The 25,974-nt window shown below is 59.2% G+C and overlaps 1 protein-coding gene across 1 annotated transcript in view; it reads right to left on the reverse strand.

Annotated features, from left to right (window-relative positions):
• HMCN2 (hemicentin 2) overlaps positions 1-25,974 on the reverse strand; it is a 148,242-nt gene that overhangs the window by 23,621 nt on the left and 98,647 nt on the right. The window contains exons 54-83 of the mRNA XM_025888527.2: positions 25,478-25,696; positions 23,833-23,946; positions 23,290-23,477; positions 22,682-22,778; positions 21,732-21,893; positions 21,472-21,585; positions 20,307-20,509; positions 19,548-19,629; positions 17,914-18,045; positions 15,517-15,660; positions 15,262-15,421; positions 15,050-15,174; positions 14,431-14,614; positions 11,720-11,817; positions 10,955-11,221; positions 10,278-10,459; positions 9,744-9,825; positions 9,514-9,650; positions 8,768-8,909; positions 8,533-8,677; positions 7,641-7,768; positions 6,905-7,061; positions 6,047-6,168; positions 5,091-5,255; positions 3,867-3,974; positions 3,448-3,582; positions 2,924-3,058; positions 2,253-2,443; positions 1,150-1,363; positions 70-204 (exon numbers count right to left, since the gene is read on the reverse strand). Of these exons, the coding sequence (XP_025744312.1) occupies positions 70-204; positions 1,150-1,363; positions 2,253-2,443; positions 2,924-3,058; positions 3,448-3,582; positions 3,867-3,974; positions 5,091-5,255; positions 6,047-6,168; positions 6,905-7,061; positions 7,641-7,768; positions 8,533-8,677; positions 8,768-8,909; positions 9,514-9,650; positions 9,744-9,825; positions 10,278-10,459; positions 10,955-11,221; positions 11,720-11,817; positions 14,431-14,614; positions 15,050-15,174; positions 15,262-15,421; positions 15,517-15,660; positions 17,914-18,045; positions 19,548-19,629; positions 20,307-20,509; positions 21,472-21,585; positions 21,732-21,893; positions 22,682-22,778; positions 23,290-23,477; positions 23,833-23,946; positions 25,478-25,696 (4,467 nt within the window). The remainder of the gene's footprint in view (positions 1-69; positions 205-1,149; positions 1,364-2,252; positions 2,444-2,923; positions 3,059-3,447; positions 3,583-3,866; positions 3,975-5,090; positions 5,256-6,046; positions 6,169-6,904; positions 7,062-7,640; positions 7,769-8,532; positions 8,678-8,767; positions 8,910-9,513; positions 9,651-9,743; positions 9,826-10,277; positions 10,460-10,954; positions 11,222-11,719; positions 11,818-14,430; positions 14,615-15,049; positions 15,175-15,261; positions 15,422-15,516; positions 15,661-17,913; positions 18,046-19,547; positions 19,630-20,306; positions 20,510-21,471; positions 21,586-21,731; positions 21,894-22,681; positions 22,779-23,289; positions 23,478-23,832; positions 23,947-25,477; positions 25,697-25,974) is intronic.

A 25,974-nucleotide genomic window follows, 5' to 3' on the forward strand; every position in this document is an offset into this window, starting at 1 on the left:
TTTCTTAGAAAAACCAACACATCGGGTTCATCGGAGATCTCAGGAAAGGCCACAAGGCTCATGCCCTACCCTTCACGTGGACGAAGCTGACAGCCTGCACGCGGCCCACTCTGTTCTCGGCCCAGCAGACGTAGGTCCCGCTGTCCTCTCTGGTGACGGCCACCCGCTGCAGTGTGCTGCCTCCGTCCTGCTCAGACACCCCCTCTGGTAGAAAAGAGATGCCCCGGAGGGTTTTGAGTCCAGGGTGCTAGGGACCCCTCCTGCCCTGAATACTTCACTCAGGCCAGGGTACCCAGCAGGTGCTTAGCAAAGACATGAAAACAGGTGTCTCTTTCCGAGGGTGGGAGCTTGACCATGTCAGACCCATTCACGGCAGGCACAGGCCACGGTAGGGGATGCGCTGGAAGAACCAGACTTCTATTTTCAAGTCCGCACCGTGAGCTGGCTGCATGGGCGAGGGTAGGTCTTTGGGGGCCTATTAACATGCACTTCCCGCATTAAACCAGCTCACCCTCCGCACCCCTGTTATCTCCACCTCGAGAGGAAGAAGCTGGGCTCAGAGAGGCTGAATCACTCCCCCAAACTCCCTCCCTGGGAGGTGGCGGGGTCCAGGCAAAGCGTTCCTCACAGGTGCACAAAGGGGAGCTTCTGAGCACATTTCATAGCACCTGGACTCCGGTTTAGGAGCGTCTGAAAATATCCCTTTGCAGTGGAGGGGGCTCAGCAATTCATCAATTCAGCAGACATTTATTGAGCACCTACTATATATCCTGTGTCCTGTGCAGGCCCTGTGCCTCTCTAAACATCACCTGGGGACCAGATGAGAGAACAGAGCCCCGCCCCCAAGGAAAGGAGTTTTCCCAGGGGCCCACAGTGGGAGCAGCAGTGCTGGGCTGGAACACAAGCCCCCTCCCGGCCCTGAGGTCTCCGGGTTGAGTCTTTTTCGCAGGTGGCTTCTTGCCAGGTCTGACATGTGACCCGTCACATACGGCCACACGTGTGTTTGCTCTGCTCCCCGCTGCACAGGGCCAAGTCTGGAGACCCAGAACCTGACACTGTCTTCCTCTCCACGACGTTGGGTCTCCCCACCAGTCTGCCCTCCTCCCAGGGTCCCAGGTCTCCAACCACCCACTCCCAGGAGGCCCAGACCCGTGACTGGCAGGTCGTTGATGGTCCAGCCAATGCGGGGGGTAGGGCTGCCCCGGGCCGCACAGCGAAGCCACAGCCTGTCCCCAAGGTGCAGGCTTCGGTCCCCAGGCAGGGTGGTGAAGACGGGCAGTGCCAGGATGCTGAGGTGCACGCGGCGGCGGGCGCGGCCCACGGCGTTCTCGGCCACGCAGGTGTAGGTCCCAGAGTCCTGGCTCTGTGGGCAGAGGAGGGGTCAGCCTGAGCACTGCCCCCACCCGCAGCTCCTAGGGGCTCCTTCTCCCGCAAATTCCCTTGGAGCATGCAGCCCAGAGAGGTGAAGGGGCTTGCTCAAGGTCACACAGCCAGTAAATGGCTCTGCTTCACCGCTTCACCACTGCACACCCCTGCAGCCTTCCTAGCCATCCAAGCCCTGACTGCATGATGGTAACAACACCCACGATGTGCCAGACCCCTCGTTCGGGACTTCACCTGCACCAGCTCATCCATGCTCCCAACGTCCCTGAGACAGGCCCCGTGTCGGGTGCCTTTTGTAGAGAGGACTCAGCCCAGCTCTGAGACGTTTCGTGGGGCATTGCCCCAGGGCTGGTGCACTCACCAAGCTATCTGGCTCTCTGTGCGGCAAGGCCAGAGGACCCTGTGACTCACCCCCCAGCAGGTGCACCCACCGAGCCGCCACCCATCCATCCAGAGAGAGGCCCGTTTGTAATTATAGAATCTAAGTGCTGCTGGGGAAGTGGGGTGGGGATCACACCCACGCCCTGGACTCAGGTCAGCAACAAAGCAGGGTGGACAACAAACTGGCACAGTTTGGGGACACAGAGTCATCTCTGTGCCCCGCCCCACCCCGTCCAGGGCTCCTTCTGTCCCTCAGGAATTAGCCACGGAGGTCCAGGTTCAAATCTTGGTTCTGCCTCTTGGCAAAAGCTGGATACACTCTGAGCCTCAGTTTCTTCATCTGTACTTGGGGATTATAATACCCCTGGGATTAAAAGCTGCACAGCACTCAGCACAGAACATGACAAACAGGGGGGTGCTCAGCAGAGGTTTTCTGCTCCTGTTGTCATTATTATTCCCCTTCGTGCCACACAGGGTCGGAGGCTCACCTCCAGGTTCTTCACCAGCAGCTCCCCAGAAGGCTGGATGGTGAACTTCCCCTCGGCTCTGGACACGGGCTGGCCGTCTTTTTCCCAGGTGATGCTGGGCTCAGGACTGCCACTGGCCGAGCAGGGCAAGAGGGCATGGGAGCCTTCGGTAATGGACAGGTCAGGGAGGCCAGTCTCGATCAGGGGCGGGACTGTGGGGAGAGGAAGGGCCACGTGGGGACGGGGGCTGGGCTGGGGTGGGCTGCCCCTCTCCAGTGCCCTAGGCAGTCGGCATCCCCCCTCGCCCCTTCCGCCACCCCCATCTGCTGCCTCCACCACCTCTGTCATAGGCCATTGCCCATGCTCTGGACAATTTGGGGGCGGCTGGGTTTGGTGAAGCTGTGACAGGGTGATCCCAATGTACACACAATGGCTAAGGGGACAGAAATGGCTTTCGTTACTGGATGATGATTGAGGGATGAGGGATGAATGAGGGATGATTCATGACAGGTCAGAGGACGCAGCGGGACCCGAGCTACGGTCCAAAGGCAGACATTGAGCACAGAATGGGAGAAGATGCTTTTCCCTCAGTTCCTTCTGGAATACAAGCCACGCTGCGATAGGGAAAGATGCAGGGATGCCGAAGGCCCTAGCCCCCTGGGGTCCGCCTCAGCCCCCTTCCCTGGGCCCACCTTGCACCACCAGCCGTGTTTTCCCCACGGCGCTGCCCGCGCCGTTCTGGGCAAGGCAAAAATAGTTCCCGGCATCCTCTGGGCTGGCATGGATAATCCGCAGCTGTCCGGTGGGTAGGACCTGGGTATTTGCTCCTGGATTAGTGGGGAGGAAATCGGGGGCTGGTGGCAGCGGCCGCAGGACCACCGAGGAGGGCAGGAGGGCCGCTTGGCTATTCTGTTTGACCAGGCAGCAAGTGCCTCGTTGTGATCACAGGGTTCAGGGGGACAGAGCCCCAGAGCCCAGCCAGGCTGCCCCCCCAAGCCCCAGCCTGCCAACTCTGCCACGGGATGCTCAGACTATCAAGCTCTGGCTGGTGAACTGAGACAGGTGGGCAGGAGGTGAAGCGGACGCAGGGACTTTCTGGGTCCTCCCAGCAGGTCTGCAGAGCTCCCCCCCCCCACCACCCCCTCCCTCCCTGCGGGCAGGTAGGAGGATCCCAGGCCCATACAGTTCTTCCCTTGCTGGTGCTGAGGAGACTCACCTGCAGGGATGCTGAGCCCCTCCTTCTGCCAGGTGATGCTTGGCCGGGGGATGCCCAAAGCCTCACAAGGCAGCAGCACCTCCTCTGCCACCAGAGCCCGGACCGCGCTGGGCAGAGGCTTCACCACGGGGGAGGCTGCAAGGGGACAGGGCTGCAGAGGTCCCTGGGGACACCTTTAATGCCCAGGCCCCTCCCACCAGGGGGCCCCTGAGCCCCAGAGAGAGGAGCCTCTACAAGGAACAGGGGATTCCTGAAATCGCAGCACAGAGGACTCCAGTGGGCCAGTTCTTCTCTCCCAAGGCATCCCACTGGGGAGTCAGATCAGAGGCAGGTCTGGGCATCTGGAACCTGGGGTCCTCACCTCCCTACCCAGCCCTACCTGGCCTCTAGCTCTCCTCCACCTGCCAGGAGACGCTTACCCTGCACAGTAAGGACCACGTGCTTGTGGGCCACGCCGGCAGAGTTGCGGGCCGTGCAGGTGTAGCGCCCGGTGTGGATGGGGAGGGCCTGCCCGATCTCCAGGGCACCTGCGGGTGGCAGCGGAGAGGGCTGAGGGGACCCGGGACAGACGTCCCTTACCCACCTCCACCCTGGTGTCTCTCTTGCAGGCCACTCCACCTGCCTCCCTGCCCATTTGTAAGCAGCATGGGAAAACCTGGGGTCGAGGCCTGTCTGTGTTCCCTGTCTGGAGCATAACTGTGGGCAAGTCCCTTCCACTCTTGGGGCCTCAGTTTCCCTATGTGTACAACGAGGAATCAGACAGGGTGGTCTCTAGAAACTTCCGGCTGTGATGTTCCAGGACCTGCCACCACTCTGCCTAGAATCCCTGGCCCACCCATACATAGTTCCACGGGCCCTCACCCTGCTACCTTTGCCGTGTTTTGCTCAAAACTCGCCTCCTCCAGGAAGCCTTCCCAGATTACTGCTTCATCTGTCCTCCCTTTGCCCTGTCTTTCTTAGTCTTGGGTGCTCAGTGAACACCATCTTAAGATTCTTGGACCACCCCAGCCCCAGATGGAACCAGAATGTCAACTTCCTTTACATGATGGGCTTCCCTATAACCGATTGTCAGAAGAAAGGGTTCTACTGCTTTGGAAGAGTTTGAAAACTGCAGATCTGGCCAGTGGTGCTCAGGCTTTAGGATTTCACTAGCTCACCAGCTAACAGATAAATGTAATTTGGAAAATCCCCATAAAGTTGCCAACTTTTAATTTTGACAGGCAAAGACGTTTCAAAAGCACCCATCTACTATCACCTTGATTTCATGAAAGAGAGGAACGTCTAACACTAAAATATTAAGAAAAGTATAATTTCAGAGTAACGGAAAATCTTTCGGATGAGATCAAATTAGCTTTATGAAAACTCTCATGTAGCTATTATTTTCCTTACGTTGCCATGAGGAGCGGCACCGGTCTGTCAACTAACATCAGGGGACCACTGATGAACATCAACACGCCAGTACGTAAGCGGGGATATACTGAGTCCCGGAGAGGGGGAGGGGTTCCCCTAGGTCACACAGCAGGGAACGGCAGAGCCAGGCCAGGACGCTCCATCTGGCTCTCCCACCTGGCTCCAATGGTCTGCCTTCATACCCTCCGTCCGATCCCCCCGGTCTCCACTCTCCGTGGCTCACCCTTACTTACCCGAAAGCAAAACACGATAGCCGGTCCCCCGCACCCCCAGCTGGGTGCCTGCCTTGCTCCAGGACACGACCGGGGCCGGGACACCCGTGCTGTGACATGTGAGGACCACGGGCGCCATCTTGGTCACGGTGAAGTCTGTCTGGTCGTCGGCAATGGTGGGAGGTACTGTAATGCAATACAAGGCTTGAGGCCCTGCCGAGGTCCACGGGGGACCCCACAGTCATTGGGGCCAGGTGAATGAGAGCTATCAACAGAGGACTGAGACACAGGTGACATCAGTGACGAAGGGCCAGGGAGGGAGGGGCGACAGAGAGAGGTCACAACACTCACTCGGGAAGTATTTTTTGCTGGGCTTTGGGGTATAGTTAAGAACTGCTTTCTGTAGAGATACCAGCTAGGTCTCTCTGGAGTGTTTCACAAGACAGCCTTCCCAAGAGTGGGAGCTCAGAGCTGGGGAGGCCGGAGAAGGTCTCCAGGCAAAGTGCCATTTAACCTGAGATCTGAAGGAAGAGCAAGCGTCCGCTGGGTGAAGGGTGAAGTGTTCAGAGCAGAGGGAATGGCATGTGCAGAGGGAAACAGAATATGCAAAGGCCCTGAGGCGAGGAACTAAAAGCTAAGCAGCATGACTGGATCCCAGAGTGAGGTAGGCCTTGGGGTGAGCTGAAGCTGGGGGTGAGGGGGCGGTTGGCTGGGCCAGCATGCACAGGACCCTGCGGACCCAGGTGACACCTTTGCATTCTATCCTGAATGCAGTGGGTAGCCGTGAAGGGAGGAATTTTCACCAGGGTGATGACAAAGTCAGATTGGGGTTTAGAATAATCTGGATTGGGGAGAGGACTCTCCTGAGAGATCCTACGTGCCAGGAACAGTGCCGGAGTCAGGGCTGCGTCAGGTGGGATCAGGAGATGCAGGTGATACCCCCATCCTATCTTCTCCCTCTTCCTGTTCCAACTCACCGTGGATGGTCACCCGGTAGAGCCTGCGGGCCTCGCCCACCTCATTGCTCACCACACACTCAAAGTGGGCTGAGTCCTGGGGGCCGGGAGCTGCCAGGAGCAGGGCATTGGAGGGCAGGAGCCTGGGACAGACCGACAGACAGTTGGCTGCTAAGCGATGGGCCTGGTTGACCTGAGCCCAGCCAGCTATGACCTGCCTGCCCAGCAATCTGGATGCAGGAGACTGGATATCTCATGACTGATTTCTCCTCTGGTATCTGCTCCCCAGCCCTGAATCGAGAAATTTCTTCTAGAAGTTTCTATTCTTAAAGATGTGGCTGTTGAGCTTGTAGGCAAGTTTAATTTTCATCCCTGTGTTTCTCTATTACCCTGTATGTTTTCTGCAATCACCAGCTCTGAGAAATTCTGTAATAGCGACCAGATCCAAGTCCCTTATCAGAACAGCTCGTGTTGGTTGAGCACCTGCTTTAGACAAAAGGTCCGTGATGGTCCGGCACCTGACACAGCAAATATCTGGAGAATTAATTGGTGAATCGACTCCTTTAATGTGCCCAGGGGTCATTTCATGATCAGCTACCTTTGAGAAACGGAGAGACGAGTATCTGGGCTTAGCCGAACTCAGGCCTCCAGGTATCGACATTGTTAGGCCCCAGCAACTGTAATGGTGTTAAACCCCCTGTTGGGCATCTCAGTGAAGATCCTTCTAGACCCCTGAGGTTGGGACACAGATCCTGGTGCTATGTTCAGGACCCGAGTGCCTCCCTGCCTTGTTTCTGACTGGGCTCCCCACCGTGAAACGGGCACCCCCTTCCCCACCCTGAGCACCTCATGGTGCCACCCCAAGGGCCAGCTCCATACCGGTAAGCATCCTGCTGCAGATGGAAATCCAGCTTCTGTCCATCCTTCCACCAGATCACCTGGGGCTTGGGGGAGCCGCTGGCCTCACAGGGCAGTGAGGCAGGGGTGTGGGCAGTCAGGGTCAGGTTGGAGGGGCCAGGGGTGATGGCTGGAGGCTCTGGGGAGACAGCAGTCGTCAGGAGACAAGGGTGCAGGATGGAGGCAGGGGCTTTTTCCACCACCATCTACCCATCCTCGCGGGGAGAACAGGAGACAGTCTGCAGGAATCTTCCAACAGGCTCCCAAATCTGGGGTGATAGGACCTTTGCTCGCCCCCCAAGGTTGGCGGCCCCCTAACCACCTCTCCCTGAATGTAGCCCTCAGGGTCCCACTCCTCATCAGCCCTGCCCAAGGCCAGCACCCAGCAGAGTGGCCTCCACCAAGGGGATCCACTGGAACGAGAAGAGCAGATTAGAGCGTCTGGTACAGCGATTCTGAACCTTATCCTTTCAAATTTTTCTATCTGTGCATATTCAATACAATAGTATCGTATTTAGTGTATGTGCTATCTGCATAAAATAAATATGTACCTTTTGAGTATGCGTGGTCGCAAGTTTTATTCATAGGCTTCATAGTCAAGAACACTGAGAAACCATTGCTCCTGACAGCAAGGATGAACCCAGAAACCAAGCTGGACCCAGCCCAGACAGGGGATGGATGCCGAAGGCAAGGAACATGCTTTCCCTCGTCTACCTACCAAAGACCTGGAGATGGCGGCCTTGCCGATCAGAGCCTGCAGAGTTGGATGCAAGGCAGAGGTAGTGGCCGGCGTCCTGGGCAAGGACGGGCTGGATCCTCAGGGAACCCTCGGGCAGGACCTGCAGCCTGGAATGGAGGCAGGGGGTTGCCATGAAGACCAGCAGCCTAGGGAAGCCCCTGGAGGGGCTGGACCCTGGTGGTGTCTCCTCTGCCCCTGGCTTTCCTGCTAGGAAAGTGCTAACTCTGGAGTCCTGCATCCATGAGGCCAAGGTCAGAGGAGGTCACAGCCATGGGCAGCTGTGGCGGCCTCCCATGCTCCCACCTGGGCCCAGCTTCTCCCTAAGAGTCAGCAGGCAGCAGCATCCAGAAAGCACCCTTTCTGAGCATGTCCCCCAGATCTGAGGACTGTCCCTTCCTGGGGCCACATCTGGACTGCACCCCAGCCAGCAGGACTGGGGATGAGCTGGACCAGCTAGACTCAGGCTGGACCAGTGGAATGCTCCACCCTCGGAACTGGGATCATCAGGCAGTTCTCTAGACTCTGCAGGTTGCATGAACTCAGAAGCTATAACTTGGGGGCAGAGGGGACCAGGCGGCTGTCTCTGCCATGTCCCTAGTGGAAGGTGTAGAAAATTGGCCTGAGAGAAAGACACAAAGAGAGAAGCATGAAGCCCCCTCCCACAGAAACAGAGATGAGCAACCAAGAGTCAAAACCAGACAGACAGACAGACAGACAGACAGCCACCCGAGTTTCTTGACACCCCCAAGCCTGTTTCTTGGGTTCTGAGAAGCCCCCACGTGCTGGCCACACAGCCACCTTCCTGCTCCAACTGCCCAGGCGGGTTTCTGCTTAGAACCCGCCCCCGAGACCCTCCCTGTCCAGCTCTCACCTGGGGCTGTCAGGATCCAGGGGGGCTCCGTCCTTCCGCCAGCTCACAAGGGGAGGGGGGGCGCCGTCCACCCGGCAGGGCAGCAGGGCCGTCTGGTTCACAGAGGCGTTCACTGTGGCGGGTCCTGGCTGGATGGTGGGCACCGCTGGGGGAGGGCCACAGAGGGGGTGGGTACTGGGAGCCTGCGGCTGGAAGGAGGGCCAGCGTGGGGGCGGGGCGGGGCGAGGCCACTCACTGTGGATCTCCACACGGAAGGCCACGCTGGTGCTGCCCGCGGCATTGTGGGCCGTGCAGCTGTAGTCGCCCCCGTCGGCCGTGCTCAGGGCCTGCAGCTGGAGGAACCTGCCCTGCTCTGGGAACTGGGTGTGGGTGTCCGCCTATAGAGTCCCCCAGGGTGGAGAGACCCTCGTTTGTGCTGGGCCAGGGCAGGCCAGCCCCAGGCACCAGGCAAGGAGGACCAAGGAACCGGTGGGGCGGGACAGTGGTCTCTGCCCCGTTCTGGGCTGGCCTATAGATGCCCACCTGATGCCCCTCTGGGGGAAATAGGCTCCTGTGGGAGGGAACGAGCCTCCTACCCCTGGGCTCTGTCTGTTGGGGATGTTGCAGAGGGGGCTCATGCCTGGATCATGAGCTGGAGCTTCCAGAAGACCTACAATCCTTGGTCCCCACTTCGGGGCCGGGTAAGCACAGAGAACCTCAGTAACTAGCCCTGGGTCACCCAGCCACGACGTGTAGCTCGAAGGTGTAACGGGAAGAACATAGCTATGCATTAGAAGCCAGGATGTAAATCCTAGCTTTGCCTCAGGGTCCCCATCCATAAAATGGGGATGACAATAATAACAGGCGTGCAGGACACCAGGAAAGCAGGGACGCGAAGTGCTGGCACGAGGCCCTCCCTCAGCACCGAGGATCTAGTCTGCAGGGTCTGGGGCCTGAGCGGCACAGAAGGCGGTGCCCCCAGGTCCCCAGCCTGGCACCCACCTGCAGCAGAATGCCATCCCGGTGCCATTCAATCTCAGGTGCTGGCTCGGCCTCCACCGAGCACTCCAGAACGAGCTGCCCTGGAGCCAGGCCGACCACGGAGCGGGGGCCTCGGGGCCCAATAACATGTGGGGGGCCTAGGCGGGCAGCAGAGAGGGTGTGAGAGACGGACCTGCTCCGGCAGGCCCCATCCTGCCTCCCTCTCCTGCCTCGCCCCCGGCACCCCCTACCTTGAACCCTGACCCGAAAGCTCTTCTCGACTTCGCCAGCAGGGCTCTGGGCCAGGCAAGTGTACAGCCCAGCATCGCCCACCTGGGGATGGAGCAGGGTGAGCAACCGCCTCTGGCCCCGGCCTGCCCACCACCCGATCCGGTCTGCTTCCTCCACAACTATGGACTGAGGATGCAGCCTCAGGCTGGCTGAGTCTGCCACCCTGCCTTTCCAATCACTGCCCTCTCTGGGATGCTTCTTCTCTAGCTCCACCTCACCCTCGCTTTCTGGCTAGGGCAAAGCCTGCCTCCTCCAGGAAGTGCCCCTTGACTGCACCAGCCCTTCTCTGGTTGGGCTGGGGAGTTATCTGGTTTCTGCATCAGCCTTGGCTCTGACTTGGCTGGGAGCCCTTGAGGGCATGGCCCAGGTGGGTGGTCTCCACATGCTCAGCCCGCACAAAGGAGGAGCTCAGCCTAACTGCCAAGTACTGCCCGGTCCTTTTCCTCTCCCGCCCCTTCCCCCAGCCTCATCCCACAGCAGTGGGCCAGCAGCACCTGCACGCCCTCCATCTGGAGCACCCTGCCGCTGTCCTCAGGCCTGCTCAGGGCCTGTCCATCCTTATGCCAGGTGATGTTGGGCGGGGGGGTGCCCCGGGCATCGCAGTGGAGCTCCAAGGGGGAGCCGGGGGTCAGCAAGAGCTCTGCAGGCTGGCCTGAGTCCTCGATGTAGGGGGGATCTGCAAGACACCCGCCCAGGGTCCGCCATGGCAGCTGCGCCCAGAGCACTGGGAGCTGGGGTCCATCTCCCACACCCCACCATCCCAAGGCTGACCACAGATGGGGCCCAGAACACCAGAAACCAGGGGCCCCTTTGCCTGGGCCAATTATTTGTGCTTTAAAACCAGCAAGCACACAGTGTGGAGGGGAAGATACAGCGGACCCAGATCTTTCCAAGGTTTCAGCGGCTCTTTGTCCCTGCTTTACAAGGTCTGGGGGACAAAGCTGAAGAGCGCAGCCCCAGGAGAATGAAGGGCCATGCAGCCAGCCCTTCTATGTAGCAGCAAGGTCAGCATCCCGTATGAGCCTGCCTTTCCCCCAGAGCCTGCACCCAGGCGGCAGCCCCTGGGGAGATCCACCAGGGGACTCACCTCCTCACCACCTTCTCCATCACCCCCGGAGGCCCACCCTGCACCCAGGCCCAGAGAAGCTGGTGCCGGGCGCAGGTGACTCACCCATCACTGTCAGCTGGAAATGCCTCCTGGCTTCCCCCGCCTCGCTCACGGCCACGCAGGAGTAGGTCCCCGAGTCACCAGCTCCTGCTGTCTCCAGCTGCAGGCTGGGCCCCTGTTCCAGGCTCTGGGGCAACAAGGGCTCCCCATCCTTCATCCACGACACTAGGGGCAGGGGGCTTCCCCGGGCTTCACAGGGGAGGACCACCGAGGAGCCGCGGACTACTGCCACATCATTCTGGAACTCCATGGGCTCCAGGACAGGGGGCACTGCGCAGGGCAAAAGAGTGGGCAGGAGTCCTTTCATTCCGCGCCAGGGGGCCCTCACGCTTGGACCTTCGCACAGGCTGTTCCCACATTGGTCAGAACGCCCTTCTCCTGGACAATTCCTTCTCATCTCCAGTCTTCAGCTTAGACCTCACCTCCTCTGGGAAGCCTTCCCTGAACTCCCCAGGCCAGTTGAAGAAGCCCTCCTCTGTGCTCCCACAGCTCCCTGTCCTTCCCCTGGTGTCACTAGTTGCCCGGGATTGTGGTTGCCTCTTCACAGAGCTGTTTCCTGCACTGACCTCCTGACCACCTCTGCTCCCTGCTGCATCCCGGGGCCTGGTAAGGCCCTGGCACACCACAGTGTCCAACGGCTGCTTGCAAGATGAATGAATGAGCAGCCAAGTGAATCAAAGACAGAGTCTCTGTGTTTGCGCCCTAAGGCCAAACGAAGCACTTATTCTCCAACAAGCCCCTCCCTCCCCGCCATGCCTTGGTCCATACCGTGCACCTGCAAGGTGAAGTTCCTGTCGGTCACGCCAGCTGGGCTTGCGGCCACACAGGTGTAGACGCCAGAATCTGCCAACTGCACCTGGTAAATCCTGAAACCCCCCGGGGAAGGGGGGAGGGGAAAAGGGGGGAGGGGAGGGTGGCTCCATGGAAACGGTCCCTCTTATGCTGTCCCCCGGTGGCTTACCTGCCAGAGAGGCAGCTCGGAAACCCCCACCTGAACAGGCCCAGCCTCTGCCTAACCCCCTTTCTTGGCTCCCTGGGGCCCCCAGAGTAAAGCCCCAGACTCCCTGGCCCCTGCTGCCTTCTCTGACCCCCCTCCCTCTGGGGCCAGACTTCCTGCTTTCCCAATTCCGCGGGCTGCGCTGTCCCATCCAAGGAGTGGGACACCTGCCTGCCCTCACCCCTCTTCTAGACCATTCCTTTTCACCTTTAAGACTCATCTGAGTCACCTCCCCTGTCTGTGCCCCCCAGCTCCTCTCGAAGTCCCTCTGGCCCCGACCAGTCCTCCTGAGCTGGTCTTGTCAGTGTCCCCCGTGACCCTGAAACATGTCTCTGCTCGGCTCCCAGGACAGCACGCTTTCCTGGAGTGCCTCCTCCACCCTCCCCATCCTCCTGCCCACTTCTCCTTCCTGAGACCTTAGACCCATCCTAATACCAGCCGCCGGGGGTACAGTCCACACTCACACTTGCGGGGGCGGGAGGGAGCTGCAGCCCGTCCTGGCTTCCAACACTGCCTGTCTGCCCACAGCCCCCAAACGTCTATATCCCTGAACTCCTGAGGGGAGTAGCAAACACCTGGCTCACACCCTCCCTGGATGCCTAAGAACCTCTCAAACCAACATATTCAAACAGAACTCGGGTCTCCACTTCAACCTGCCCATCCGCACTATGGTCCGATCTCAGGAAACACCTTCCGTGGACCTCAGCCTTCCAGGTTCCTGGAGGCAGGCTGCAGAGCCTGGCTCCACTCCTCCTGCTTCCCACCTCTGACCACCTCCATCACCATGGCTGTGACCCAGGCCGCACGGCATCTCCCCCTCACCCCCCTCCCGCCCTGCCCTTGGCCCCATGGTCTCTTGTCTACCCAGTAGTCAGAAGGATCCTCTAAAAACCTAAGTCACAACCCAAAAGAATTTAGAGACTTGAACAGATATTTGCACACCCACGTTTATAACAGCATTATGCACAGTAGCCAAAAAGTGGGAGCAATCCACATGTCTGCTGACAGATGAATGAATGAACAAGGTGTGGTCTGTCTGTACCATGGAATATGACTCAGCCTTAAAAAGTCAGGGAATTCTGATACCTGCTACAATGTGGAGGAGACTTGAGGGCATGATGCCGAGTGGGATAAGACCAGTCACAAAAAGAAAAATACCGCATGAGTCCACCGATATCGACGTCCTTAGAGCTGTCAAGTTCATAGGGATAGGAGGTAGAATGGGGGTTGCCAAGGATGGGGGGAGTACGGGGGGAAACGGGGACACAGTTTCAGTTTGGGAAGATGAGAACGTTCTGGAGATGGATAGGGGTGATGGTCGGATCATTGTGTGAATGTACTTAATGCTCCTGAACTGTACACTTAAAAATGGTTAAAATGGGGCGCCTGGGTGGCTCAGTTGGTTAAGCGACTGCCTTCGGCTCAGGTCATGATCCCGGAGTCCCGGGATCGAGTCCCACGTCGGGCTCCCTGCTTGACGGGGAGTCTGCTTCTCCCTCTGACCCTCTTCCCTCTCGTGCTCTCTCTCTACCATTCTCTCTCTCTCAAATAAATAAATAAAAAATCTTAATAAAAAATGGTTAAAATGATAAATTTTATGTGTATTTTACCATTAAAAAAATGTAAGTTATATCATGAGGCTTCTCTACTTTACACCCCCCCCCAACACACACACACACTGGCTCTTCATCTGTCCTTAGGAAAACCTAGGTCTTTTGAAGGACTTACAAGTCCTATGTCACCCGGTCTCCCTTCAATCTCACCCACCCTATTCCTTGAACACACAGGCACATGCCCACCTCAGGGCCTTTGAACTTGCTGTTCCAACACCCTGCCTGGAAGCTCTTCCCCACGGAATTCACCCAGCTCCCTCTCTTGACTCCTTCCACCTCTGTGCAAACATCACCTTCTCTGACAGTGCCTATCACTGACCACCCTAAAACACCAGCCTCCCCTGCCACCTCCCATTTATTCTTCACCCTACTTTGTTCTTCAGAGCACATATCCCTAGTGACATTCCTCTGTTACAGCTGTTTAATTTCCATTCTCCTCCCCTGATCAAGCAGCAGTAGGTCAGGGGCTTTAGTTTGCTCACTGCTCTGTCCCAGTGCCTGGAACTGCACCTGCAACAGCCAGCACTCCAAAAGATTTAAGAATGTGTGAAGACTTTGCTCAGAAACCTTCTTCCAGGAAGGCTTTCCTGATTTCCTCCACCCCAAGGCAGGCTGAGTTGGATACAAGCAGATGTCATCACCTGGATCTGTGCCTCCCTCCCTGGGCTGTAAGAGCCTGAGGGCAGAGGCCCCCTTTATCTCTGGAGCTCTATTTGGGGGGTGGGGGACCCTCACTCTCCCCATCATAAACCTCTGTATGTTTATACTATTTTTATTTGAAAACCATTCAGAGGTGTTCTGAAACCCAAGCTGCCTGAAGAGTGGGTCTGGGACCAGGTGGCCCAGGGGCTGAGGAGCCTCTTCCCTACCTGAGCGTGCGGCCAGAGCTGTGAAGGAGAGTGCGCTGGGAAAGCGGGAGGGGCAGGCCGTCCTTGAGCCAGCTCACACGGATGGGTGCAGAGCCCCGGACGGGGCAGGCCATGGTCACCAGCTCCCCGAGCCTGCTCACCAGGGTCCCTGAGCTCTCTGCCCACTGCTCGATGGTGGGAGGGACTGGGGGTGGGTAGAGAGAAAAAGGTGGGTGGTAAGGGGGTTTAGGGAAAGGGTCCGGGTGGGGGAGATGGGCTCCTCTCAGGCAAATTCCAGGAAGCAGCAACCTTCTTGTATGGGGTGCTCAGAGCCACAGCCTTGCCAGGTGAGGCTGAAGCCCACCACATGGGGGCACAGGTTCACCCCATGGCTCTATGTGCACCTCCCCTATTCCCCGACTCTCCTGTCGCACCCCGGGGCTGGGAGCGCTTGGGTCTCTGGCTAAGAACAGGATGCAGAGGCCCAGAGAGGTCAGAGGATGGCCCGGCTGGGGCTTGAGGCCGGTCTCCTGCACCCTGGCCCCGGCAACCCCGTCCAGATGCCCCGGTGGAGGCCCCACCGTGGCCGGGCTGCCGCAGATGGCGGACCCCCACCTCTCCGCACCCCTCAGCTGCTCACCCAGCACGCTCACTGTGTGCAGCCTGGCGTCCTCCCCGGCCGTGCTGTGGGCCACGCAGGTGTAGGCACCCGAGTCCTCGGCCTTCAGGCCCTTCAGCACCAGGGCGCTGCCGTCCAGGGAGAACCTGCCCGGGGGCGGAGAGCCGAGAGCCGGCACGTAAGGGTCTGTGGGTGATGCCTGGGGACCCGGGAGGGCACAGGCCAGGCCTTACCGGAGGTGGGGGCCCACGCCCTGGTCCAGCGGGCCACCGTCCTTCAGCCAGGTCACATCGGGCGGTGGCTGCCCATCCGCCTCACAGTCCAGCCGCACCTCCTGTCCCTCCAGGACACTGTGCTCCTGGGTGACGCCCGAGCTCCGGATCTGGGGGGCCACTGTGGCAGGTGCTGTGGTGAGGCCCGGGGCCGTGGCAGGGGCTGGCGAGGGGGTGGGACATGGGTGGGGGGGGGAGTGTAGGGGGCAGACGTACCCAGCACAGCCACTACGAAGTCCTTGCGGGCCTCGGCCTGGGTGTTCTCGGCCACGCAAGTGTAGGTGCCAGCCTGGGCGGGCTGCAAGCGACTCAGCTGGAGGCGGCCCCCGCGGGAGACCACACCATGCGCCACGCTGCTCTCTGGGGTGGAGAGACGTGCCAGGCCCTCACCTGCCCAGACCCACCACCCGAGGTGCCGCCACTGGGCCCGGACAAGAAAGTCATGTGACTCCTCCGAGCGGGTGCCCATCTCCCGCACTCACAAGATCCCTGGAACCTTTGCATCACCCACCGGCCTCTTGTACTCACAGGGAAACTGAGGCCCAGCCAGGGGCAGGGTCTCTTGCCGGCTACAGCATGACCTTCCTCGGCCGGGTCTCTCATTGCTCTGTGCCTTACAGCCCTTCCCTATTTCCTTCCACTGGGGACATTCCTTGCCAGGATACCCCACTCCCCTTTAGTGTCCAGGACTTGCTCCTCTTCCTGTGGACCCTGGGGCCCACCTCACCCCCACCCTCGCTCCAGCTTCACCCTGCCCACCCCCACCCCCCAAGGCTGCCAAGCAGGGTGAACCAGCCACCCACTGACCACTTCCTGGTCCCCATGCAGGTCCCATGAGGGGCACCCCAGGGCCTCTGCTCAGGCTGCACACCCACCCCAGCCTGGAATGGCCCCCGTTCTCTGCAGCCGCACCTCTGCCTGAGCCCAGGCTGGGCCACCCTCCCCCGGGTCCTCACTGGTACAGCCAGTCTCTCAACACAAAATCTACTGAGTAGCTACCACGTGTCCAGCTGTGAGCTTGGGGTTCAAGGCCGAGTAAAGCACAGCCCCTGGCCTCAAGGGGCTCCACGTGCATCAGAGACAGTGAGACACGCGTGATCCTGCGTGACCAGCCCCGTGAAGCCCCTGATGGAGCCGGGAGGGGTCAGGCACGTCTTCGGAGGAGGCAGGTCTCAGCGGGACCAAGTGGGTGTGAACCGGCCAGTAGAGGTGTTCGGGGGGGGTGGGGGGGGGTATTTCGGGGAGGAAAGAGCGTGTGCCAAGGAAGGAGGTGGAGAACGGGGCCCGGAGCGGCTCCGCAGTAGGTGTAATTGGAAGAGAAAGGAGAGCGTACGCCCCACAAACACTCGTCCCCGAACCTTCACAGCACACTGTTCACCACAGCCCCAGGGTGGAAACAACCTGAATGTCCACCAACTGATGAAAAGATAAACCAAATAGGACAGAGCTACACAGTGGAACGGTCAGCCATAAGAAAGAGTGAAAAAAATTTAATTTAACCTAAAAGAAGGAATGCAGAATGGACACACGCTACAACAGAGGTGGACCTTGGAAACAGGATGCTAAGTGGAAAAGCCCGTCAGAAAAGGCCACATATTGTATGATTCCACCGATAGGAAATGTCCAGAACTGGCAAATCTATAGAGTCAGTGGCCGCCCGGTGCTGGGGTTGGCAGCGGTTTGCGGGGGAACGAGGGGTGTAAGGTAATGGGTGAGGGGTTGCCTTTTGGGTGATAAAAATGTTCTAAAATGGACTGTGGGGATGGTCTGCGAATATAGTCAAAATAATGGAATTAGAAGCTTTACACGGGTAAATCGTATAGTACATAAATCTTGATAAAGCTGTTTTTGAGAGAGGGAGAGGGGATGGGGGAGGGAAACAGAGACGAGAGAGACAGAGAGACAGAGACAGAGAAGGGTTTGTGGGAGAAGCAGCCAAGAGCAGCTGGGTGTGTGGGGGCCCGGTGTGGGGCAGGGGGAGGTGGGCTGGCTGAGCCCCGCAGGGCCTCCTGGGCTGTGTTTCTGAGGACTACGGCCACAGGATTTCAGCAGACGAGCGACCGCCTCAGAGCTGCACTTTGAGACCCCTTCTTCCCTGTGTGGAGACGGCACTGGAGGCTTGGAGTGGGCCCAGGACTGGCGTCGGGGCAGCCGGAATGGGAAAGGCCAGGGGCAGGGAGCTGGCTGTTTCCCACCTGACAAGAGGAAGGTTCTGCTGGGGCCCCGGGATGGGAGGAGAAGAGAGCTGGACAGGGATGAAGGCCTAGACAGGGAGGCGAGCAGCAGCCGGGCTGGACAGAGCTGAATTCCAGGGGGAGGAGCAGCTTTGGAGGCCGACGCCAAGCCTGGGGTCAGGCCAGCTGGGCCCTCAGCACCCACCCTGCATCCACCCATCTCGTGGGAGACGACTGTGGCCACAAACACAGGGAGCCTTCGAGCCCCCACGGAAGAGTTCTCAGCATCGGGATTTCAAGGGCCAACAGGGGCGGGAGAGACAGGACACTGCCGCCTTCCATTTTGCCGGGAACAGCGACAACCAACAACTCCTCCCCCTTCGTGATCACGGCAGCACAGAAAGGAGTATTCGGCACCGAAGGGATACAATACACTCACCAACAGGCATTCTGTCCTTCATCCAGGTCACAGCAGGTGCCGGGACCCCGGTCACGTCACAGCTCAGGACCAGGGGGCTCCCGGCCACCTGGCTCACTTTCTCTGTCTTGGGGTTCTCAAACGTTGGGGGCACTGTGGGGGAGATGCCAGATTGCCACAGTCCTGAGACCCTGCGGCCCCCTTCCTTCCACGGGGGCTAGTTAGGGATACCCCAGCAGCTCTTCGTTCTGGTTAGTAGTTGACATTTTATGCTTTGCCATAGGTAGAGATACAGGTTGTTTTGATCAAAGCTGTAAATAGAACCTGCATCAGTCTATTTCAAAACATTTACAAGGCAGAGTCCAGAGGGGTCCACTCAGCCCAAGGATGGTGAGTGAATGGCTACTGCACCAGGAGTTCTTAGCCTATGCCAGGGCAGACATCACTAATCGATCCAGACACCCTCTCTTGCTCGGCCAGGAAGAGGTCACACATCCCGGGCAACCACTACCAGTGGAACAAAAATGGCTGTGCTCAGGGTGAATCCTATTTGTCTTCAGGGACCAGATCTTCCCCCTTCCCACCACTCATCAATGTAGCCATCAGGAGAAGGCTTTAAACGGCACACCTGGTGTCAGTAATTCCAAACAATGGTATTCAATATGGCTCCCGGCTGGATCCATCCACTGCTCATCTGGTGGAGAGGTCACTGGCTTTGCCTTCTGGGGACAATTTACTTCTGGGGCAATTAAGGTAATTTACTTCCACTTGGTAGGCCCTGAGCTATCCACCAGCCTAGACGCTCACTCCTGGGCTTTTGTAGGAGAGAGGTAACGTTCTCTCTCATTTAATCCACTGTTTTGGGATCTCTTTGTTACACAGCAGAGTCTACTCTAACCGACATAACATCTGACCCCAAGCAAATCTGGCTGAGTCTTCATCCCTTGCTTCCCTAGCTGAGCTTCCCCATACCCCCACCTTGAGTCACATCCAGTCAAATGCCATCTGTGCTCCATTCTTCTTTTTTTTTTTTTTAAGATTTATTTATTATTTATTTTGAGAGAGTGAGAATGAGAGAGAGAGAGAGCACATGAGAGGGGGGAGGGTCAGAGGGAGAAGCAGACTCCCTGCTCAGCAGGGAGCCCGACGTGGGACTCGATCCCGGGACTCCAGGACCATGGACCTGAGCCGAAGGCAGTCGCTTAACCAACTGAGCCACCCAGGCGCCCCTGTGCTCCATTCTTGGGCTGATGGAGCAGGCCCCCCAGGTGACATGGTCCCAGGACTCCAACCATCTGATCTCTGAGGGCTCCCCTCCCAGGGCTCGCATGACAGGCTCGTGCCTGGCACTTTATAGATACATTCATGGCAGCCCATCAACTGAATGCTTCCCATACATCTAGGGAGGCAGGTACTGCCTTTGCTCCTTTGACCGAAGACAAACCCGAGGCTCAGAGGAATCAAGGTGTTCTGTTGCACCCCAAGAGCAAGTCATGGGCAGTGCTGTTCCAATCCTGGTCTTTTCAATGCCAAATCCTGTGCCCTACACACTCAGGGCCACTGCCTCTTTCTAGCAACTGCCCTTCCCACCCTGGGCAGCCCTGTGTGCTGCTCGGGGTCCCACGGCAAGGCCCTCAGGCTGGTCCCCAGCTTACCCTGGACAGTGAGGACAAATGTCCGCATGGCCTCCCCGGCTGTATTACTGACTTTACAGCTGTATAAACCTTTATCCAATACCTAGGACAAAGAGCACATGGTGATGGTGTACATGGTGCTGGGATGGGGGTACCGAGGGCTCCCCCAAAACACCCAGGCCACAGAACCTTCTGGAGAAGGGACTCCCCAGATATGCTGGTCCTGCCTGGGAAGCCAGAGGAGATAGGACCCCCTGGCCTTCCCCCAGGAACTTCAAGAAGCAGGAGGGTGATTAGGAGGTAAGTGCGCAGGTTCCAGACCCCCACCCTCCCCTGGGCCTGCCTGGAGGGAAAAGTCCCTCGCTGTGGGGACAGCACTGGGCCAGGAGAGAGGGACCCAGCACCGTTTCCCAGAGGGGCAGCCAATATGCATCCAGCAAACACTTGTGAGTGTCTAATCTACACCAGGGAGGGTGGACAGAGCAAACTCCCAGAGAGTCATAGCCAGAGGGGCCTGGAACAGGCTTCTAGATCCCAGGAAAGCGGAGGCAGGTGATTGGGAACGGACTTGCTCAAGGCCAGTTTGGGACCAGATTGGAGCCCTGTGCTCTTCTCATGGCTTCCGCCTGGGGGCTGCTCATCAACTCACGGTGAGGTCCTGTGGGCTGAGGAGGCGGCAGTCCCCATGCCCTGCCACGCAGCTGCCCAGCCCCATCTCCCAGGCTCGCCAGGACCGGCACCCACAGCCACCCACGGCTGCCGATGCCATGGGCTGCTCACCTGGGTGTCCTGGATCTCCAGCCTCTGCCCCCCGAGCAGAGCCTGGGTGCGCTGTGCCAGGACCAGGGGCTGCCCATCCTTGTGCCAGCTCACGGTCGGCTCAGGGAGTGAGTCGGTCTCACAGCTCAGGACTGCTTTGTCCCCGGCCCGGACCACGATGGTATCCTGGGGGCCACTGGGAGGCTGCCTGAACATGGGGGGAACTGGGGCAGCAGGTGAGCAGCGTGAGGCACGCCAGCCTCCATGGCTCCAGCCGTGGGTAATGGCCGATGGAGACCCACAGCGTCACACGGAAGAGCCCGCCCCAGGGATGGCACAGACCCAGGGAGTTGGAGGAAGAGAGTCCAGGTCAGCGTGCCAAGGACCTGCTGGGTGACCTGGGCACAGCCTCCTGCCTTCTCTGGGCCTCAGCCTCCTAGATGGGGAGATGCTCCGATGGCCGTCCTGGGCTCTTTCCGACACAAGGCAGGCCCCGGCTGGGTTAGAGCCCTCCCTAGGGGTCCCCGGAGCCCACGTCCTTCCAGCAGACCAATGTAGAAGCCCCCACCCCCACCCTGGGCTGTGAGCCCACAGGGCCTGGCAGTGTCTGACACGCACACAGTAGGTGAACCCACACAAATAAATCAACTAGGCCAGGGCTAAAAGGAACCTTCCAGTGAGTGCTGGCTCACGACAACTTGGGCCAGCTTTTCCCCAGGAGGATTCTGAAGACCAGGAGCCCGGAAACAGGCTCCATGCCGAGAACCTCTGGTCAATCAGGCTTGGGAAGGGCCTTTCCTGGGCCAGCTCCCGTGGCTCCCACTGTCCCCTCATTGACTTAAGAGCGCACTGTGTGCCCGGCACGGGGTAAGTGCTCATATGCCCTCATTTAATCCTTATGCCAACTGTCCACTTACACCTGGGAGGCCCGAGGCTCCGAGAGGGAGAGTGACTTGCCCAAGGTCACAGAGGAAATACGTGTACAGCTGAGTCTCAAACCCAGTGTGTCCAGCTCTACAGACCAGGATCTCCCCACCACGCTGCTCAGAGAGTGTGGGCATCCCAGCCTTCCCCAGGGCCAGCTGCCCCTCTCCTGGCTGTGCTGCCTCGGGGTGCGGGGCTGAGGGCTCACTGAAGGAGTGGGGGAGTGGGGCACAGTGCAGTTTGGGGGGCAGACAGGACATACCCAGCACGCTAAGCTGCACCAGCTTCTGGTCTCGGCCGGCAGCATTGAGGGCCTCACACGCATATATCCCGGAGTCTGACGGCTGTGCCCGGGCCAGCTGCAAGGTGTGGGTGCCTGCCGGGGGAGCCAGCCCCCTTACACCAGAGAGCAGACCCCAGGCCCCAGGCCTTCCCAGACTCCCTGTCTGGTCCCAGGTTGGAGGAAGCAACTCCGACTCCCCACAGAGCCTCAGGCTGGGCTCCGAGCCTCAGTTTACCCACCAGGCAGGAGGAAGATCTCTTTTCCCAGGGAGAGAGCCTGGCTGTCCCGGGACCACGTGACCTCAGGGCTCGGGTGAGCATGGACGTCACAGGACAGGGAGACAGTGCTGTTGACGATGGCAGTGACCTGCTCCAAGTTCGGACCTGTGATTCGTGGGGGGGCTGTCCCCGCAGCCGCCAGGAGAAAGAAAGACCCATGAGAACACATTCCGGCAGGGGGCCGAGAGCCAGAGAGTGGAACACGGCCTTGAGGAGCTCTTGGTGCCTTGCCTTGGCGCATCGTCAAACAAGGCTGTGCAACACCCCCCGGATGTCATAGCTGCCTCACAGGTGAGAACACGGGGCTCAGAGATCAGAGAGGGAGAGTCACTTCCCCAAAGCCACTCAGCGGGTCAGCGGCAGAGCTGAAGTATCAATTCGGGCTCAGGTCCTAGACCTGGAGTGCTCCGCGCTGTCATCCCTCTGTCCTTGCGGCCACAGCTGCCCCACAGCTAGAGGCAGAACTCATGGCCAGTGAGATGGAAACCCCCTGCTGGGTGACTTCTCTGAGCTATATATTTGGGCTGGCTTCCTAGCTCTGCTGGGAGGTTGGTCTGGGGAACGTGTCAGCCCCACGCCAGGGATACAGTACGTCTCAGTAACGGTGCTGTAAGGCCTCGGAGGAGCCGTTCCCTGGCGGCCTCCGATGTTGCCTAAAATCATCTGGGGTTGGCCCGCAGGGATCAGGGTCCCCTCCGGGTCCCAGGAGATGGCCGGCACCAGCTGGGATCCATCCACTGTGCGCCCAGGCTCAGAGCCCAGGATGCTAGAAGCAACGAGGCGGTGCCCCTCCGGGCGGGAAGAGGGGCCGGGTGTGCCCACAAGGTTAACCCAGGGAGTGGGCCACAGCCAGCCCAGAGCACCAGCCCTCAGCTGGGAACCCGCAGGAGCCACTGCTCAGCCCAGCTCACCTTGTACCCTGAGGGTGAAGAGCTTCTCTGAGGAGCCCGCCGGGTTCTCGGCCACACACATGTAGCTGGCGGCGTCGGCCACCTCCGCCGTGGAGACCTGCGGGCGCAGCGAGAAGGTGCCTGGGAGACACCACAGGCCTGCCGGCTCTGGGCTCCCCCAGGAAGTGCTGTGAGGGCTCTCGGCCACCCGTGTGTATGGAGCAGCGCTCAGGGGGCTCCGCGGACAGGCACACCCCCCCCCCACATCCCCCAAGGCTCTCTGTGACATTCGGGGCATAGTGTGAGATTGATGGTGGATGATTCCCTGTAGCAAACTACATGGTGCCAACAGTCTCCCTCCGGCCCCAAGCAGGGCCGCTCGGTGCCACGCTGGGCTCTAGCTGGGCATGCGTACGTGTCCTTCTCAGGTGCTAAGTGTGGCCCTGTGCTGCCAGCAAGCTGCTCACGTAAGATTATTTGGTGAGCTGAATTAAATCCTGGCTGCGCCAACATGCTTCCAGGCCAAGAGCCTCATTTGGCACAGATAACGGCAGCTCCTTGGTTCCCAGACAAGCAGGACCGGGTCACAGCAGTTTCGGCCTTTAGCCTGAGTTGGGGGTCGCCCTGACCTGCAAGACTTGCCCGTCCTCCAGGACCTGCAGCTGTGGGCTCGGGGAGAAGGGCAGCCCGTTCTGGAGCCATGAGATGGTGGGCATGGGGTTGCCCAGAGCTGGGCAGCGCAGGCTGACAGTGCTGCTGGCGTTGACGGTCACCTCCTCCACCAGCTCCTCCGTGTCACCCAGGATCACAGGTGGGGCTGGGGGCAGGGGAGAGCAGGGTGAGGAGCAGGCAGCCTGCCTGGGAAAGGTCCCCGGGGTAGAGGGTGGGCAAGGAGGGGAGAGCAGCACGTGGTGCCAGGCTCTGGCGAGGTCGCCCGGTGCCCTCCTCCCCCTGCCCTGATGCAGCTAAGGAATCTGGGGCACCGGGAGGGCTGTGATGGGCTCAAGGTGATGCAGCTAGAAAGCAGGCCACTTGGAATTTGAACCCAGTCCCAGCTTGCGTGCCCTTCGTGATCAACCTCCCAGTGCAGCAGGACTGAACGTGCACTCTGCCTTGACCCCCTTCAGTAGGGTTGCAGACCGAAACCCTCCGGCCCCAAGCCAGCCACTCACTCAGCACAAGCAGCTGGTAGTGCAGCCAGTCCTCGCCCACCTCATTGGAGGCCTTGCATGAATACCTCCCAGCGTCTTCCGCACGCACCAGGGGGATCTGCAGGACCCGACCTCCTGCAGGGACACAGGATAGAGACCCGAACGAGGGCAAGGAGGCCGGGGACCCCGAAGACATCACTGCCCAACCTCCTCTGTGAAATAGAGAGAATCAGCCTGCCCTGCTTGCTGTGGGGAAGGCCCCGGGCTGAGCATTTTCCTGGCCTCTGGCTCTGGTGCTCCCCCTCCTCCCATATTACAGATGGAAGAACTGAGGCTTCCCAAGAGTGCCCAGCAGCGCTGAGCCTGGCTCCTCAATGAAGGCAGAGGGAGGGGACAGAGAGCTGGGCAGATGTTCAGGGATAGGCCTTTGGGAAGCAGTAAGGCAGCTCCTGGGCTGCAGCGATCAGGGGTGGGGGGTCCTGGGGGGTGTCACCTGGGACCCTCTGTGATTAGGAGGCAGCCAGGGCCAGACCCTGGTATCTCTGCAGGGCTAGAGGTGGTCTCCAGCGGAGCCGGGTTAGGGTCACCCTGTGTTCAGGGTTCTGGGTTGGGGGATCGCTGGCCCAGGCTGTGCTGTGCTCATGACCAGGGTTAGGGGCTTGTTACCTGCTGAGCCGGGGACAGAGCAGGATTGGAGAAACAGTGGCTGCGTGTGGGGATCACTTGACACGTGAAATTAATCTATGGTCAGGTTCAGAATGAAGGTCCACTTGTGACCACAACTACTATGTGCCCATGATTAAGGGTCAGTGGCTGGGGTCAGAGGTCAATGGTGGGGTTGGAGGTTAATGGCTAGAACTGGGCGTGGGGTCAGCTGATGGCTGGGATTAACCTCGGGTCAGGATCTGAGGTAGGAATCAGCATGTGACTGAGCTCACTGTGTACCCAGGATCTGGATCAGTGTCCGGGTCCAAGGGCAGTGGCCAGGTTGAGGGGTCAATCAGGGGTTTCTGACAAACAGCTTTCAGTAAGCATTGCCTCTTCTCCATCTCCAAGAGACCGCTATCTTTTGCAAGCACCAAAGTACAAGCCTTGGAATGACCCTATTTGTCTAGAAGCCCGTGCAAACCACCTCATCTCCACCCCCAGCCAGCCCCACCACTGCTCCAGGCCTGGCAGGACACAGGACACAGGACACATCCTAAGCTGAAAGGTCACCAAGTCCCCGCTGATGAGATGATAAACAGGGCTCTACGCCTGGAACCCCCTCCTCCCCCACCCCCTCCCCCCGAGTGTGGTCCTCATGAGATCTGACTAAAGGAACTGGCTCCCCCTGTGGAGAAAGACACCAGCGTTGGCCGGTTATCCCAGGACATTACAGACCTTGAGGCCCAGAGGTGGGCACGGCCCAGGTGAGAACCTCGGGTCTAAAAACCAGAGGCAAAGGGGGCCCCCGTTCTTGCCTTCAAATAGGCAAGGAGCATCTAGTCCAGGTTTGCAGAAGGCGGCCAAGGCCCAGAGTGGTTGCGTGGCCTGCCCGGGGTCACACAGCCACACAGGAGAGCTCCAAGGACACGTGAGGGCCGTTAAGGAGCCCAGCTCTGAGGTGGGAGAACCCCGATCCCTGCCTGCAAATGCCCCAAGCTCTCTGTGCACTCTAAACTACCTTGCAGAACAGACACCCCATCTGCGGCCGAGAGTGGCTGGTCTTCCCTGTACCAGGTGAGCTCCGGGGGTGGGATAGCATTGGTGTCACAGTGCAGGTAGGCAGGGTTGTTCTCCACAATCTCCCGGTATTCCGTCACCCCACCCCGCGCCTCTTCTTCCCTGGACAGGATCTCGAAGGTTGCACTGGCGTCGTCCGGCTTCTGGAACATGGGGGGCACTGGGGAAGGGGACAAAGCCATTAAAACACACAGCCGAGGGACGGGGATGCACCTCTGCTCAGAGAGACTCCCGTGCTAGCCTCTCTCAGGTGTGGGGACTGCACGGTTAGAGCAGATCCCTTAGGTCAAGGCAGTTTTTAAATTCACTCATTCTTTCTGCCAGTGTTTATTGAGCAACTACCATGTTTGGCCCTAGGATAAGGTTCCTGCCCTCTGTGGCTCATGTCCTCAAAGACTCCCCGTGACATGCTGACACCTCTCAGGGGAGGACACCAGA

Source organism: Callorhinus ursinus, unplaced genomic scaffold (genome assembly GCF_003265705.2).
Source record: "Callorhinus ursinus isolate GAN/ISIS: 27379988/994484 unplaced genomic scaffold, GSC_fseal_2.0 scaffold24, whole genome shotgun sequence".
Lineage (NCBI taxonomy): Eukaryota > Metazoa > Chordata > Mammalia > Carnivora > Otariidae > Callorhinus > Callorhinus ursinus.